The following is an 18,062-nucleotide window of genomic DNA, read 5'->3' as shown; positions in this document are numbered from 1 at the left end:
TAATCACTGAAACACACACACACAAAGGAGCGCAAATGCAAACAGCTCTCAAAAGGAAGAGCTCAAGTGTTCTAGACCAGTGTGCCCACAGCAGCCCAAAACTGAGAGCAGCTTGCCACTGGAAAGCCCCCTCCCAAACTCTGCTGCCAGAATACTCCCTAACCCCCTGAAGTTAAAAGCGGGTAAACACAAAGTTCAGAGAACAAAAATAAGTGAGAAACATTTAAGACAAAAAGAGAAACTTTGAGAACCAACCCAGAACCTAAACAGCTTATTGGTTGCCAGAGTAACCCCACTGTTCAAAAATAAGTAAGTCTTGAGCCCACTGGTCCTGGGGAGAGACCCCTGTCCTCACAGAACTCACTGACCATCTACTGGGGGTCACAGGAGAGGTTCATCCAGGAAAGCACTCAGGCTGCTTTCAGACCGAGGAGCCAGTACTCAGAGGTTGGGACCGGGTAAGGGGCATGGAGGAGGGGCCACTCAATCAGGGTGGTTCAGGAAGGTATCTCTCTCTCAAAATGACTGCTGAGCTGAGACCCAGAAGAGGAGGTAGCTAAGCAAACAGTTCGGGGCAGATGGTCCTAGTCTCTGAAGGACAGCCTGGCTGTGCCAGGGTCAGAAGGCACCCCTGTAGGTAGAGTGTGGGATGTGCAGGTGGGTAGGGTTGTAACTCGGACCAGCTCAGTCGGGGTCTGTGATGAAAACACATGGGCACTTCTGGTTTCTCTAACGAACATAGCCTCCCACTCAAATCATCCAACCGCAGATTCCCTAAACTCACAAAGGGTGATGCTTGTGCGGTTAAAAAAAAAAAGTATCCACTGAGGGTGGGGGTGGGGTGGCAGAGCCACCCCATGGTGTCACTAGAGTATCCTCTCTGTTCAGAAAAGAAAACTGGACACTGGAAAGTCAAGTGGCTTGCACAGGGTGTCACAGCTCTTCCACAGAAGAGCTAGGACTCAAACTAGGAGCGTCTGACTGGCACATCAGCTTTTTTCATTTTGCTTTTTAACATAACAAAATCATTTGGCACGGGTTATAATGATATACAACTGAGATTCACACAGACTGTTTTTTTCCTTTATTATACTGACTAAGGCTCAATGGGCTTCCCTGGTGACTCAGACGGTAAGGAATATGCCTGCAATGAAGGAGACCAAGGTTTGATTTCTGCATTGGGAAGATCCCCTGGAGAAGGGAATGGCAACCAACTCCAGTATTCTTGCCTGGAGAATTCCATGGACAGAGGAGCCTGGTGGGCCTCGCAAAGAGTTAGACACAACTGATTAACACATACATAAGGCTCAAATGAACTACTGATACACTCAGAAAGTTTTCCTTTGCACAATTCCTGTCAATTAACTTATCTTCTTTATAAACTGATGTTAATTAACATTTCAAAATAATCACTAAATGTCCTTCTAAATGTATGTTCTTAACAGTCAAAACACAGAAGCTCAAATGTCCAACAGACTCAACAACCGAAGGTAATACAGAAATATGACAAAAAGCTACTTAGCAATTCTAAGTGATAGACATATGAAATCCTTGCTCAGGAAAACACAATAGCTACTGATACGAACTTAATTTAATATTAAACAGAAAAAGCAGGCACAACATGATATGCACAAACTGGTTACAACTTTGTGACAAAGTTCATATACTTATCAACAAAGATGAGAAATATATTTTTATTGGGGTTATTTTCAGTTAAAATTGCTTGAGCTCACAGAATAAATTCACAAGGCATCTTTCCACAAGAAAACAGTGTTAAAGAAAGAAATGTTTTAAAAGGTGGACTTTCTTAATATCTATCTAGAACAAGCAGTCACTCTATTCACCATTTGAAATTTTAAAAGTACAAAGAGCATTAGATTAGATAGTTTTCTGATTTTAATTTATTTAAATACCTGAGGGTCACTGAGCATTTCAATAATGACCTAATGGAAAAGGACAGTGCAAAGATGACGCATATAGTGAAATACTAGCATAAACACTGAACACCATCAAACATTTTTCTGCAGAGACTATAACCTAGAGAGTTGTTGCAAAACAAACCCCAGGCACACATAGCACATGCCACAAGATTCATCCAAAGCCTCCTTTTCTCCTATCTTGCTGTCTAATATGTTAAAATACTGCATCAGTAATTTGTTCCTTCTGGAAATATCAGCAAAGACATGTGAAATGTTATAAAATGTTGCCTGCATTGTCTTCTGGGTCTGAAAACTCTCCAGGTTAGTTTTTCAAGACCATCAACACAGTACCATTATTCTCATTGTATTTTAAAATGTGCTTCTCCTCCTTGTATGTAAGAATTTAACTAGTTTGTATTTGTTACCCATCACCTTGCAAACAGTAGTCTGAAGGACAGTCTGGCTGTATTAAGTATATTTACAGAATGAGTTTAGAAAATCATTTAACCCTATTTTGAAATGGATGGGAGAAAAATAAGAAGAGATGCTATACAGAAAAAATAATTTTTAATTATACTTCATATCAAATTCCTACATCCTCTACTTCATCCTTGTACGTGAGCCTCTCTGCACATTTGTCTATTTTTTATAACATTTACTGATCAAAAGGACACAGCAAATAAAAACAAAGGATTACCTGCACACTTTAAAATGGTTCATTTTATACTATGTGAGTTTTACCTCAATACCTTAAAAGAGGGCCAAGTCTACTGCCATGAAAATATATGTGATAAAATATAATAGATGTGATAAAGAGAGAATATAGGGGATCTAAGCAAGGAATTTCTGAGATTATCCAACCAAAACATTATAACAGTAAAAAATAATGTATTCATGATTGAAGCTGAGATTTCCTTTAAAAGAATGAGAAAGAAAAAGAATGTGGAGAACCTCCTCAAGACTGGCTAAGAGTTGAAAACTGTTGAAGTTGAATGACCGGTACAGGGAGTCCCTTATATCATTCCCTCCACTTCAGTGTATGTTCAGAATGTTCAGAGTAAGCCATTTAGTTTTGCTTTACTTTGTGTTTGCTATATCTTTACAATAGAGCTAATCCTGGAACTTGAAACACACAAAATTAGAGCAAAGTTATCATCTCACTTTACTGTTATGAGAACATCTGGGTAATAGTGTCCATTGTTAACTTACTTTTTTAAGGAACAAGAAAGCTTTAGCATTTCAACAATTTGTCTCTATAGACTTCATAAACAGCACATTTTACAAAGGGTAAAAATTTATAAGATCAGTACATACCAGGAGTATCATAGGTCGCTTCCATGTTGTTAATCCTATGATTCCAGAGAGTATCACCTACAAGGATAAACAGTATCAGAAATCTAGACAAGTTCCAATCACTAATCCCCAATCTCTAAAGTATATATTTTTTAAAATACATGAAATTTCAAAGGCTTCTACCTCAAACATTTAATATTCCTATTGATTACATGGGACCTGGTAGACCATCTTGGACTATCTTTCATGTCCATGGTCCTAAAATGTTTTCACTGACTGTATGTTTTTTCTTAAGGTCAGTTAAGAACACACAAACAGAAAGTAGCCTACCTTCTAATAAATGAAGGAATCAGTATTTCCCATCCGGGCTTCCGGCCCCCGGCAGCACCTAATCTGTAGCCAAAGTCAGCCTCATAAGAAGAACATCTGGGGCTTCCCTGGTGGCTCAAGGGTAAAGAATCTGCCCGTCAGTGCGGGGACAGGGGTTCAATTCCTGGTCTGGGAAGATCCCACATGCCATGGAACAACCAAGCCCATGCACCACAACTACTGAGCCTGTGCTCTAGAGCCAGTGAGCCGCAACTGCTGAAGCCCGCTCACCTGGAACCCACGCTCCATAAGAAAAGCTGCTACAATGAGAAGCCTGCGTGCCTCAACCAGAGAATAGGCCTGTTCACCACGACTAGAGAAAGTCCAAGTGCAGCAACAAGACCCAGCGCAGCCGTAAGTAAAAAATAAAAGTCGTTTTTGTTTAAAAAAGAACAGAAATGCCTGGCCACAGCCCTCCCTTCACTAGGTGGGTACCCATCCTACATGCGTGCGTGCTAAGTCACTTCAGTTGTTTCTGACTCTTTGCAACCGTAGGGACCGCAGCCCTCCAGGCTCCTCTGTCCATGGGATTCTCCAGGCAAGAATACTGGAGCAGGTTGCCATTTCCTTCTCCAAGGATCTTCCCAACTCAGGGATAGAACCCACGTCTCTTAAGTCTCCTGCGTTGGCAGATGGGTTCTTTACCACAAGTGCCACCTGGGAAGCCCCATCCTTCAGGGGGCAAGTCAGTTCCTCAAAATGGTAAACAAGGCCTTTCAGGATCTTCCCCTGCCTACTTCTCAAGCCTGGTTTCCACATATCCCTGGTCCACCCACCACATACCCTCCTCCCAGGCATACTTGTCTTTCCTTAGACTGGCCAGGCTCTAGACATTCTAGGACTTTGTGCTTCTCTTTGCCACTGAAATCTCTCAACTCCTCTCCACTCTCCTGCCTGAGAACTCCTTTGCATTTTGCAAGGCCCCAACTCACAGTCACCTTCTCTGTTAAGCCTTATTAATCTCAACACCCCACCCTCCTAGAAGCCCTCTACACATAATTTTTCTCCCCCCAAAATATCGTATCATTTTTGTCTTGCCCACTGACTGTGAACTCCTGTCTCGTCTCTCTGAATCCCTAGCTCCTAGCACAGCGCTTGTCACATGACTGGCAATTTGAAAATGTTCTTGAACACTCATTCCACAAAGGGGGAGGGAATACAGTAAGAAATATCTCATGTTGCAGAATGATATGTCAGTAAACAACCTAAACATCCTCAGTAAAGAAGAACCAGCATTTTGCCAAACGTAACGTGGAAGCCACCATCAGCCCTTTGAATAACACAGTTCATAAGCAGGTCAGAAAGGATGAGCAAAGTAATTATTCAGCCCAGGGACATTCTGATGCCATCAGAACACATTTATCTTTGTGTATGCAGTAAAGTGAATCTCCTGAAGGCAGTTATGAGGATTTTTTTTCAAATTCACTTTTTACCAAAATCACTCAAATGTACTATTTCACAAGAACTTCTTATTTAACTCTAAGGATTACAGTGCTACTTGAAATCCGAAGCTCATAGGCCTGCTTGCAATACTCTCAATTCTCCATTTATTGACTGAGGGCAATCATTTCACAACAAACCAGCAGAGGACAAGTCGACCCACTTATATCGAGGATGAGAAATACATATGGGCAGACAGGGGACCACTTCTTTGTATATATCTATGTTTAAACATACTATTGCAGCCTGTTTTGTGCACTATATACTTTCGTCATCTTAAATTCAATAGGATATTTCCTTCCTTTAAATGATTTCTTCTAGGAAACATACTTGGTGGGGCTCATCTAGACCAGGGGTCCCCAACCCGTGGGTGAGTACTGGTCTGTGGCCTGTTAGGAACCGGGACACACAGCAGGAGGTAAGTGGCGGACCAGTGAATGAAGCTTCATCTGTATTTACAGCCACTCCCCACTGCTTGCATTACCGCCAGAGCTCTGCCTCCTGTTAGATCAGGGGTGGCATAATAAACGTAAAGAGGATCAGTCATTCTGAAATCATCCCCTCCCCATCCATGGGAAAAACTATATTCCACAAAACCAGTTCCTGGTGCCCAAACTGTTGGGGACTGCTGGTCTAGAGGGCCTGGGCTGCTTCTACTTACAACCTGGAACTTGAAATCCATGAGGCCTTGTGGTTCAGATTCCTTACATGGATTTTAAGTATACACACACATGCAGAGGGGTGTGATTCTTACCAAAAAAATCATCAAAGACACTCCTCTTCCTCTTCTTTTTATCTCTCAACAAATACTTCGTTGGAAATCACTTCATGCTTACCAGACTAGCTCTCATTCATTTCTATTTAATGGCTACATAATATTCCTTTATATAGCTAGCACCTAATATATTCAATCATCTGCATATTCATGGGTATTCACTCTTTTTTCAATTTATTACCCTCACTAACAGTGTTGCAATAAACATCATGGACATATATCTTTACAAACAAGTGCTTTTCATTTCTGGTTGACTAAAGTCCCAGGAGTAGTATTGCTAAAGTTTTCAGGAGCATATGTGTATAAATAAATACATGAATAAATAAAATATTTTGATAGATCGTGACAGATACAATTTCAAATGAAGGGTCTCTGGGACAAAAGAACTAAGCTTTCTTTCTTTTTTCCTTTTAGGGAGAACTTGGCATATATAAGCAAACTAAATTTAAAACATAATTGTTAAAAAAAGTACAATATGTATTTGACAAGTAAGAAATATCAATAATCTCAAAATATATATGACAAAGAAACGTTTAAGACCTCAGTAGGAAGAAATAAAACCTTACCGAACAATATTAAATAAAGATCCAAATAAATCAAGGCCTATATCACATTCATGAGTTGGAGGACAAAATACTTAGATATCATTTCCATTTGAATTGTTCTGCAGACTTAGCACACATCCACTTTAAATTTCAGGAGGATTTTTGCAAACAACATTTTTTATGGATGCTTCAAGAAACTATATTCCAGTCATGGGTGGGGAGTTGTTCAGTCCTGAACCCTGCAACAAAGTCTCACACCAGCTTCCACTCAGTTTATCCCTTTTTTTAAGCTTAAGTAAGCCCTAACACACTAGAGGAACTCTCTGACTGATGAGATGGAGAAGGGGAAGCAGATGAAGTAGGACTGCATAGGTAGAAACCCTGGAATACTGAACAAAAGTGTCGTAGCTGGGGATGAATCCTTTAAGAGTTCAAGCCTTAAGAAATTGAGGGTCACATTTTGGGGAAAGGTGTGGAATTCATGACTGAGGAGAGGGGATGGGGACGCGAAAAGGAAGATGCGGTGTATTCAATGCCTCCACTCTCCTCAGGGGCAGCAGCAGCTGGGCCTGCATCCCAAGGGACTCAAGAAGGGCCCTAACACGGGCCCTTTTTATTACACCATAATGCTTTTATTTGTTCAATTGTGTTTTACACTCACTTGCAATCTCATGAGGACTTGGATCTCTGAATATTCACTCAAGTATCACTAAAGGCTCCTAGGGGCACTCAGTTAGTTATGGCAGGAGTCAATGAGTAGATAAAGAATAAATGAATGAATGAAGATCAAAAACAGGAGATCAACTTGCTCAAAGATGACTGTGTAAGCCTAAACACACTTTCACTCCTGTGCTTCTTAAAAGAGTACAGCAACAGTAAAAAGCAACTCCATTAGCATTCTTTCTGCCCAGTGCAAGCTACAACATGCTCTGAATACATAGGTAAGAACCTATTTTCTAATATGAAATTATCTCTATATTATTATAATGAGATTTATTACACTTTTGGTTTCACTCACTTGAAACCCATTCCTTGTAGCTTATAGGGAAAAGCAGAGGCCTTTCTTTATTTCTAATATTGCAAAGAAGGATATTGAGATACTCCAGGCAAGAATCATTGTTACCCACCATATATTGTGAATGTGCCTGAACTTTTCAGCTTAAAAATCAAATCATTAAAGTCAAAAGCATATATTAATAATTCGACTACCCTATTCTTCTGTGTTAATCCATTAACACATGGGTACGCAGTCACTTCAGTCACGTCTTTACAACCCCACGGACTGTAGCTCACCAGGCTCTTCTGTCCATGGAATTACCTGGCAAGAGTACTGGAGTGGGTTGCGATTTCCTACTCCAGGAATCCAATAACATGCTGTAGTGCAAAAATGTTCTGAATTCTGAATTATTCATCAAAGTTGCTGTATTAAATACAGAGTTAAAAAGAGTCACGTTATAGACATCCCATACTTACCTTGTAAAAAAACACACAATATTCACACCTCTTAATAACCTATCTTGCCCGATAGCTTTTACATTGGGAATTTTTTTTAATGTATGTGTGCATGTATCATTCTTTATCTGCCCAGGGCAACTCAGTAAAAGATCTGACAAAGTGGACAACTGGGTATTTCTTGTGTATGCTTGTTGGTTACCACAATATCCCACAGAACAAAACACAAAAACTAGTCTGTTCACCTTACCTTAAATATTATCCTTATGTTTTAAAAAACACTGACAGAAGTTCTAGTATGTACCAGGCCTGCTGCTAGTGCTCAGCAACAAAGCATTTTCCTAAGTGTTCTCTAATTATACTTTAACAAAATCAATTCTGAGGCAAGAATCATCTCACTCATTTTTATAGGTGAGTAACTGAGGCTGACAGGCTGAACATTTGCTCAAGAACTTATGACTCTGCTGTTGTGTAAAATAAAGGACCAAAGAAAATGAAATTTATCTCAAAGGTTATACTTTAAAAAACGGCTGCAATATTAAAGTAGTACTTGATGACCGTGATAGAAAAAATGTATTTACTATTGTTTGACTGGTAGAGATTTTAGAATTTTTGTGTTAGTTTCCCCTTTGAACCATTCATTTTTTACATTTTGTCACTGTAAAACTTTTTAAAGATTAACCTTAAGGTTCACCAATGTCTGTGTCTTTATAAGGAACTGGAATTTTGACAAAGAATCACAGAATCAAGGGAGGGGTGACCATGAGTTCAGGTCAGTGACTTCAACACAGAGACATTAATGATGATAAATGGCATTAGGGTCCCCAGAGAAGAACAAAAAATAGTAACTAATTCTCTACCACTTGCCTGAAATATCTCCCAAGGATCATACATGGCATTAGGGTCAGGAATTTTGGGTTTTGAGGAAGACAGAAAACAATGCAATTCTCTCTACTCTTTCATTAACCTGAAAATGTGGTAGGCTGGTCTCTGTAATCCCAGTGGGATCTAAGTAACATTAACTAACTATGCCTCCAAACCGGGAGCCAGGACAGCAAGGACTGAACACATTCAAATCCTCCCTGTGCCACCCACCTGGGTCAAACTTCAGTATGTTTTTCAAGTGTCTAATCTCTTAGCTTCATGAATTTGGGGAATAATAATAGATTGAGTCATTAGTCAAGGACACCAGCAAGGAAACAGATGATTATACAGTGCCCGAAAACAATAAGCACATTAAAAACACTCTCTTCAAGTTGCTGAAAGTTAAGAATGTAAAGTATGGGGAAAGAGTCTTTATCAGTTCAGTTCAGTTCAGTCACTCAGTTGTGTCCGGCTCTTTGCGACCCCATGATTCGCAGCACGCCAGGCCTCCCTGTCCATCACCAACTCCCGGAGTTCACTCAGACTCACGTCCATCGAGTCAGTGATGCCATCCAGCCATCTCATCCTCTGTCCCCCAATCCCTCACAGCATCAGAGTCTTTTCCAATGAGTCAACTCTTTGCATGAGGTGGCCAAAGTACTGGAGTTTCAGCTTTAGCATCATTCCTTCCAAAGAAATCCCAGGGCTGATCTCCTTCAGAATGGACTGCTTGGATGTCCTCGCTGTCCAGGGAACTCTCAAGAGTCTTCTCCAACACCACAGTTCAAAACCATCAATTCTTTGGTGCTCAGCTTTCTTCACAGTCCAACTCTCACATCCATACATGACCACTGGAAAAACCATAGCCTTGACTAGGTGGACCTTTGTTGGCAAAGTAATGTCTCTGCTTTTGAATATACTATCTAGGTTGGTCATAACTTTTCTTCCAAGGAGTAAGCATCTTTTAATTTCATGGCTGCAGTCACCATCTGCAGTGATTTTGGAGCCCCCAAAAATAAAGTCTGACACTGTTTCCACTGTTTCCCCATCTATTTCCCATGAAGTGATAGGACTGGATGCCATGATCTTCGTTTTCTGAATGTTGAGCTTTAAGCCAACTTTTTCACTCTCCTCTTTCACTTTCATCAAGAGGCTTTTTAGTTCCTCTTCACTTTCTGCCATAAAGGTGGTGTCATCTGCATATCTGAGGTTATTGACATTTCTTCCGGCAATCTTGATTCCAGCTTGTCACAGCTGATCACAGCTGACTGCTACAGCGCACGAGCAGCCGAGAGGAGCTACCCCGCGTGGGTCTGAGGTCAGGGGCGGCGGCTGGGAGGAGCTATCCCCTGCCCGAGGCCAGGGGCAGCAGCCGGGAGGAGCAACCCCACATCCAAGGAGCAGTGGCTGCATGGGGCGTAGGAGGGCCTAATGGAGCTATTCCATGTTCAACGTTAGGAGGGGCGGCGGTGAGGAGATATCCCTCCTCCAAGGTAAGGAGCAGCGGCTGCGCTTTGCTGGAGCAGCCGTGAAGAGATACCCCATGTCCAGCGTAAAAGAAACTCAAGTAAGAGGGTAGGTGTTGCAAGAGGGCATCAGAGGGGAGACACGCTGAAACCATAACCACAGAAAACTAGTCAATCTAATCACACTAGGACCACAGCCTGTCTAACTCAATGAAACTAAGCCATGCCCTGTGGGGCCACCCAAGATGGGTGGGTCATGGTGGAGAGGTCTGACAGAATGTGGTCCACTTGCCTTGAGAACCCCATGAACAGTAGGAAAAGGCAAAATGATAGGATACTGAAAGAGGAACTCCCCAGGTCAGTAGGTGCCCAATAGGCTACTGGAGATCAGTGGAGAAATAACTCCAGAAAAAATGAAGACATGGAGCCAAAGCAAAAACAATACCCAGTTGTGGATGTGACTGGTGATAGAAGTAAGGTCCGATGCTGTAAAGAGCAATATTGCATAGGAACCTGGAATGTCAAGTCCATGAATCAAGGCAAGTTGGAAGTGGTCAAACAGGAGATGGCAAGAGTGAACATCGACATTCTAGGAATCAGCGAACTAAAATGGACGGGAATGGGTGAATTTAACTCAGATGACCATTATATCTACTACTGCAGGCAGGAATCCCTCAGAAGAAATGGAGTAGCCATCATGGTCAACAAAACGGTCCGAAATGCAGTACTTGGATGCAATCTCAAAAATGACAGAATGATCTCTGTTCGTTTCCAAGGCAAACCATTCAATATCACAGTAATCCAAGTCTTTGCCCCAACCAGTAACGCTGAAGAAGCTGAAGTTGAATGGTTCTATGAAGACCTACAAGACCTTTTAGAACTAACACCCAAAAAAGATGTCCTTTTCATTATAGGGGACTAGAATGCAAAAGTAGGAAATCAAGAAACACCTGGAGTAACAGGCAAATTTGGACTTGGAAAACGGAATGAAGCAGGGCAAAGACTAATAGAGTTTTGCCAAGAGAACGCACTGGTCATAGCAAACACCCTCTTCCAACAACACAAGAGAAGACTCTACACATGGACATCACCAGATGGTCAACACTGAAATCAGACTGATTATATCCTTTGCAGCCAAAGATGGAGAAGCTCTATACAGTCAACAAAAACAAGACCAGGAGCTGACTGTGGCTCAGATCATGAACTCCTTATTGCCAAATTCAGACTGAAATCGAAGAGTCTTTATAGGACTTGCTAATTCTCAAATATACATTACAACAGGTAAAATATGCCTTCAAGATTCAGACAAGTGAAGGAAGCCTCCAAATCTCAGGCTCAAGGTGAGACTAGTTACAGGAGTATACATGGAAAAATATTCTTGAACTACAGTGTGTTTAACAAGATGGTCCTTTCAAATGAATCTGTTGCTGTTGTTGTTTAGTGCCTCTCTTAATCACGTCCAACTCTTTGCAATTCCATGGAACACAGACTGCCGGGTTCCTCTGTCCATGGGATTTTCCAGACAATAACAGCGGAGTAGGTTGCCTTTTCCTTCTCCAGGGGATCTTCCTGACCCAGGGATTGAACCCGGGTCTCCTGCATTGCAGGCAGATTCTTCACCATCCGAGCCAACAGGAAAGCCACCAGAGAAGCCTCAGATGAATATATCTGTCTCTTAATTTTGTATCAGATATATGAGCAAAACTTTTATTGAAGCCACAAGATTTGCTGATTTACTTGCTATAGCAGACTCAGGCATATAATGGTTATTCAAAACTTGAAATATGAGGATATCTTTCTACTGTGTTCTTACGTGGGTTTGAAGTAACCTTAGACTTAAGTTGGCACTGCCACTCAACTGCCTACTTTCATATGCCAGTCAAAAGTCTGAGTGATAAATAAAACATTATAGCCATACAATGGATTCTCATTTGGCTATAAACAGGAATGAAGTACTGATACATGCCACAACATGGATGAACCTTGAAAATGTTATACCAAGTGAAAGAAGCCAGTCACAACTGACTCCATTTATATGAAAGGTCCAGAATAACAAATCCATAGAGACAGAAAGTAAGTAGTTGCTTGCTGATAAGGGAGCTAAGGGAGAAACGGGGTGTGACTGCTAATGGGTATAGGGTTTCTTTGAGGAAGTGATGAAAATTTTCTAAAATTGATCGTGGGGGTGGTTACAAAACTGTAATTTAATAAAATTCATTGAATTGCACGCTTTAAATGGGTGATTTAAGTAGATTTAAATGGAATGTGAATTATATCTCAACAAAAGTGTTCATTAAAAAAAATTCTGCAGCCTTCAAGTCATAATTTTTTTAAGTTTTCATAAAAACTTTAGCTGTAATTAAATTAGTTACAATGTGCTATCAGGCCCCTCCCCTTTAACTATTAAGTCTCTTTCTTTTAGAAATACATTGTGAAATAGTTAATGTTGAAATTACAATGATGGAGATTTGGCTTAAAATAATCCAGTGGGTGTTACAAAAGGAGAATGAGTCTGAGCACACAGTGATCATGTGAGTGCTGATAACTACTAAAGCTGGGTAATGGGTCACTGGTGGAGGGTGGTCATTATACTATTCTTTCGACGTGTGCTAAAATTTAAAATTTTCACAATAAAATAGTAAAGTGGAGTGAGGTTCTTAAGACTTCCTGGTCACTTCTATGCTATCTCTCTAGTCCATTTAGATTTTCTTTTTAAAAATACAGATGTATTGAAATACAGATAAAACGATGTGATGTCTGAGGTTTGTTTCACAATAACATAGGAAGTGATTCTGACAAACAGACTGGAGAGCATGCTGAAACTGATTTCTACCCTGCTTGGAAAGCCCATCCTTCTGGAGTTAACAGAACACAGAGGGAACTCCCTGGTGGTCCAGTGGCTAGGACTCCACACTTTCCCTACCAAGGACCTGGGTTCAATCTCTGGTTGGGAAACTAAGATCCCACAAGCCACCCAGTGGAGGGGGAAGAGCAGGACACATAGAGCCAGCAACAGAACCAGGAAGAGGTACAGATAAAACAGTGTGCAACAACTGGGGTAGCGGCATATGAAAATTCACTGTACAGTTTTTTAATAAATTTAAATTTTTCCATAAAGAAGAGTTAAAAAAAAAATGCCTCTCACACACATAAATTCAAAAGGTATGCTACTGCTGAAACTCTTGTCCTGCAACAGAGTTATGGGACTTAAGGTCATTCTCAAATCCTATTCCGTTGTTCTGGACATGCAGTATCTGTTGGTTCTGTTGTCACTGCAAATTCTGAAGACAACCTCAGAAACAGGCCACAAAAAATAACAGTTGCAAATTTCATATAGAGTTGGGGGGCACAGGTGGAAAAAGGACCCTATAGAAGAGACTTAGTTCCAAATCACTGATTCTTTCCCTGCTCTGGTTTGCTGGGTCCTGGGGACAAGAACATGCCCAGCCAGCAGGCCCAATTTACCATCTGATGCACACGTGTGTGCTAAGTTGCTTCAGTCGTGTCCGACTCTTTGTAACCCTGTGGTCTGTGGCCCACCAGGTTCCTTTGTCCATGATATTCTCCAGGCAAGAATACTGGAGTGGTTAGTTCATCAAATCTAACCATGGCTCAACTGACATCTGAAATGCATTTACCTCTGATATAATTCACAGGAGTACACTGATTTAGGGGTTTAATTTTAGAAGAGAAAAAATAGTTTTCAGTAATCCTGAACTAGTTATCTTTGACAAGACAAGAGATTATGATTTTACAAAGAGCAAATCCCTAAAATGTATGCAAGAGTCACTTCTGGCCCAGGGTATTTAGAGAAATTAAATGCACCCATCATTTGGCTGAATTTAGTCTGACAAGTGGAGTAAGGAGTAAGACAGAGCCAACCCCTACCTACCCTGTTGAGAATATTCCTCCTCGTGAAGTTTTAAAGAACTCCCAGAAGTCTGCTGGAGAGCCCAAGGGCAGGGCTAGAAGTGGGGATTTCTTTTATATGTTGCACAGATTGTGAATTCCACCCACCATAGCACAGGCCGTACCAGCATCAAAATAAGGAGAACAAACTGGCATCAGTTTAAGTATAAAAACCAAGCCAGGCTCTACATACCTAATTTTCTTACAGTTCTTATTCAAACAATTACTTTGGGTTCAATTCGTTCTCCCTATAATCTTGAAATTCTTTGGTTCCCATGTGGCTCCTTGATAAAGAATCCACCTGCTAATGCAGGAGAATGCAGGAGACCCTGATTGGATCCTTGGGTGGGGAATATTCCCTGGAGGAGGAAATGGCAACCCACTCCAGTATTCTTGCCTAGGAAATCCCAAGGACAGAGGAACCTGGTGGGGCTATAGTCCATGGGGTTGCAAAGAGTCGGACAGGAGTGAGCACCAACCACCGCCATATTCTTAAATCTGGTCTTGAAAGTGGGTTTGTGTGGACTTGCAAGGACCACCCAATGTTTTTAGGTATCCTACATTCATTACAGATCTCAGTAAGAACTATAGGCATTGCCAGGCTTTTAGATTTAATTGAGAGAAAGATAGTTTGCTTTACATATTCATCTTCCACAATCACTTCACGAAGACCTGTTTCCAAGTCTCTCAGTCTCCAACAAACCTCAAGACACTGGTTGCCTTGGAAGCTGTGAACTCTTTTGGAGGCAGAGATGCTCCAGGGCAGCAGACCTTTTGCCCCGCATCAGCCTTCTCTGTTGGAGGCGCCAGTCCGGTAGGGCCAGTGGCAGAGCCGGGTAGACATCTCCAAGCTCATCCACATGATGGCTTCCTGTTCTCAAGAATTAAATTCTGCCTAGCAGTTTGTGTGGCTCCAGGAACCCAGTGCGGGCCTAGGGCCCTCCTTTAACGACCAAATACACGGCGAGTTAACACACTGTTATTACCTCTTGAGCTCGTCCCCAAACACAGTAGAGTTACTTTACACCAGACACTTCATGTTTACGTTTGCCTCAGTGCAGAATAAAATAAGTGACATGCCCCAACCTGTCACTTCATCCATCCCACAAATACCCCTGCCGTGTGCCTGGCACTGCTGATAAACTGGTGAACAAAATAGATCGAGAGCCTTGCGGACGCTGTTAGCGAAGTAAACACTCAATGGCTGAAAGAAGAAGTTTACTCATTTTCTTCCCGCCTTTTTTTTTTTTTTGCCACCGACCCCCATCCTTCTAGTCTCGCCAGGGGCTGGAAATCAAGTTTATCCTATTAGTTTGACAGGAATAACAAAACCCTTTAGCCTACATGGAATAGACACCGTCCAGGTGCAACCCAATTCACCATGGACCTCCACTCTCTCAACGGCCCAAAAACTTCGACCGGTCTGAGAGGTTCTCCTCCCCAAGTGCAGCCCTAGGACGCTCAATCACGAGGCAGAGGAGGGAACCGGCCCAAGATCCCTGCGCCCGCGGTGAGCGGGGCGCGCGCGCGGCACTCACCGAGGAGCCGGCCCAGAACGGGCACGAGTTCTTCACCTGCGGGGAGCTGCTCAGCGACAGTGCCCCAAAGCTGAGTGCCACCATGCAGCAGCCCAGGATCAGCTGCAGCAGACCGAGCGACAACAGCAGGCGAGCGGGCAGCAGCGCGGAGCCCGGAGCCCCGGCCGCGGCGGCGGCCCGGCGGGAAGAGAGTGCAGGCGGCGCGGCCAGCACCCCGGCCGCGGTAGCCCCGCAGCGAGGCCGCGCCGGGGGCTGCAGCGCAGCCCGGGGCCAGCGCGGCCGTAGTGGGGGCAGCGGCGGCTCCTGGGCGGCGGCGGCCGCGGCGCCCGGGCCCCCGGCCTGCGGTCCGCCGGAGAGCCCGGCCACCGGGCAGCAGGAGCCCGGGAGCACCACAGGCAGGGACATGGACAAACGGGGAAGGAGCGGCCGGTGGCAGCGGGGAGCGGGCGCGGAGCTGAGCCGCCGGCGCCAGGCTCTGAGCACGCGGGCGGGCTCGGACGCGGAGGGGGCGGGAAGAAAATGCGCACGGCCCAACCACTTGCTGCCGCAGCCGCCGCCCCGGCTCCCGCCGGCCGCACCCACCTGCCAGCCGGCGGGTCGGCCTCCGGCCTCCGGCCTCCCGGGCGCGCCCCACTCCCACACCCCGCCCCCAACACCACGCACGCCCTGAGGTCCCGCCGCGCAGCGCCTGCACCCTTTGGGGCCCCGCCAAACCGGCGCTCTCTCCCGGGGCTCCAGAAGAGGTGCCCCAATTTTAAAACAGGTTCCCTCAGGCTAGGAGGGAACTGCGGACTGGGCGCGGAGGTACCGACAGCCGCCAAGCTGGGGCGCAACAGGAGCGCCGCAGGCGCGCTGGGGCCCCTCGCCCCTTTCCGGTCCAGCCGCGAGCGCGACTCTGGCGACCTTTCATACGAAGGGAGCCCGGCTTTAAACTTTTCTCCGGCCTAGAGGAAGGATGACAGGAAGAGAGCTGTGGGTGACTTGGGAAAAGTCTAAGCCTCAGGGTTTCGGGAAAGGACGACGCAGAGCAAAGTCACCGTTCGCGTGGGGCTTCCCGGCGCTGACTGCTCTGCAGCCCCTCCGCCTGGGAAGTTGGGAGGTGGGGAATGAGGGGTATGGGTGCTTTCCTGGCACCAGCGTAGGAGTGGGCAGGAGGCCAAAGTTTCCTTGGAAGTATCCGGCATCCAGAAAGAGAACCAACGGCCTGGAGCGCTGGCAAGTGTTACATACACTCTGTGGCCGTCTCACGCTGACTCCTGAGCTGTATTAGGCATCATCTGGTAGAACACAGAATCCCAGACTTTCAGAGAAACGGCCTCATAAAATTCTAATCTGTTTTTGGTAATTTATAAAATATATTTAGAACTTAAAAAGAAATGATTTGCCTTTGTAAAATTTTATTTCCTAATGGTAGGAATTCTTATGTGTTGAAAGTGTTCTTATACATAAAATGATTATAATAGAATTTTTTCAGGTTAAGAACCAGAGCACTGTCACTCTGCAGAAAGTCAGTCTCAGTATTAGGTGAGTAATAAGTAAGGGGAGGGTATTTTATATCCTCCTGCCCACTAAACCAAAGGAAACGGGTATCTGTTTTTATGCTCTCCTTACAAAGGCAGTATTTATTTCGTTCATTACTTACTGTAACTCACAATGTAATGCACTGCCAATGTGCATGTGTGTCTACATGCACACTTTTTGAATTATTAAAGCACCTGTGATTCATAGTCTCAAGGACTTCTTTTACAAACTCCTCTTGGAAATAAACGTCAAATCCCGGAAAGAAAAAAAGTTGTCTTTTAAAATGAACGTTTGAAGTATGTGATTTCATGCACTTTAAAACATCTTATGGTAGGTATTCTTAAATTGCAAGTAATGTTAAATTGAGTTTCTCGTGTGCCAGATTATACATTTTAATTTATGCACAAGCTTAAAGGTATTCAGTTTTTAACATTCTACTACATTGTGTAATGTTAAAAAGTCTGAGTCTTGAGAAACTCTGTCAGCTAATAAGTTTATTCCGCTGGTCAGTCTCTGACACCCGAAATGTACTGTCAAAAATGTATTCTTTGGGTCTATGTAGGCTGGTGCCAGAAATCAGATATCCTCCTTTCCTTCGGATGTTTAATGGCTGGAAAGGGAGAGCTGGTAACGGTCTGTTTCTTGGTGTGGATGCCAGTTCCATGGGTGAGACTCATTCTGAGAAAATTCATGGAGCTGTACTTTGTGCAGTGCTCTGTTTTTTATATTTAAATATTTTCAAGTCTTTCTGTGTACTTTACCCTTAAATTTTTGTCTGTTTCCCTATATAGAAACAGATGACAGCAAAGGTAACTAAAATCCATAGGCAGTTTTATCCAATGGCTTCACATATTTTTTCAGGCCACTAAACCTTTTCCTAAGCTGCTAATTAAGAGTTGTTGCACAGAAATTTTCTTTTATGTTGTTGTTATTGGCCATATTTATAGCTGTGAGATTCTTTTCCATCAACC

General features: G+C 43.3%; 1 protein-coding gene across 1 annotated transcript in view; it reads right to left on the bottom strand.

Annotated features, from left to right (window-relative positions):
- Positions 1-16,074, bottom strand: part of FAM189A2 (family with sequence similarity 189 member A2) — a 77,811-nt gene extending 61,737 nt beyond the window's left edge. The window contains exons 1-2 of the mRNA XM_013965970.2: positions 15,571-16,074; positions 3,234-3,290 (exon numbers count right to left, since the gene is read on the bottom strand). Coding sequence (XP_013821424.2) covers positions 3,234-3,290; positions 15,571-15,975 — 462 coding nt within the window. The 5' untranslated portion in view covers positions 15,976-16,074. The remainder of the gene's footprint in view (positions 1-3,233; positions 3,291-15,570) is intronic.

Source organism: Capra hircus, chromosome 8 (genome assembly GCF_001704415.2).
Source record: "Capra hircus breed San Clemente chromosome 8, ASM170441v1, whole genome shotgun sequence".
NCBI lineage: Eukaryota > Metazoa > Chordata > Mammalia > Artiodactyla > Bovidae > Capra > Capra hircus.
The sequence above is the reverse complement of the archived record's forward strand: the minus strand, read 5'-3'. Positions and strand labels throughout refer to the sequence as shown.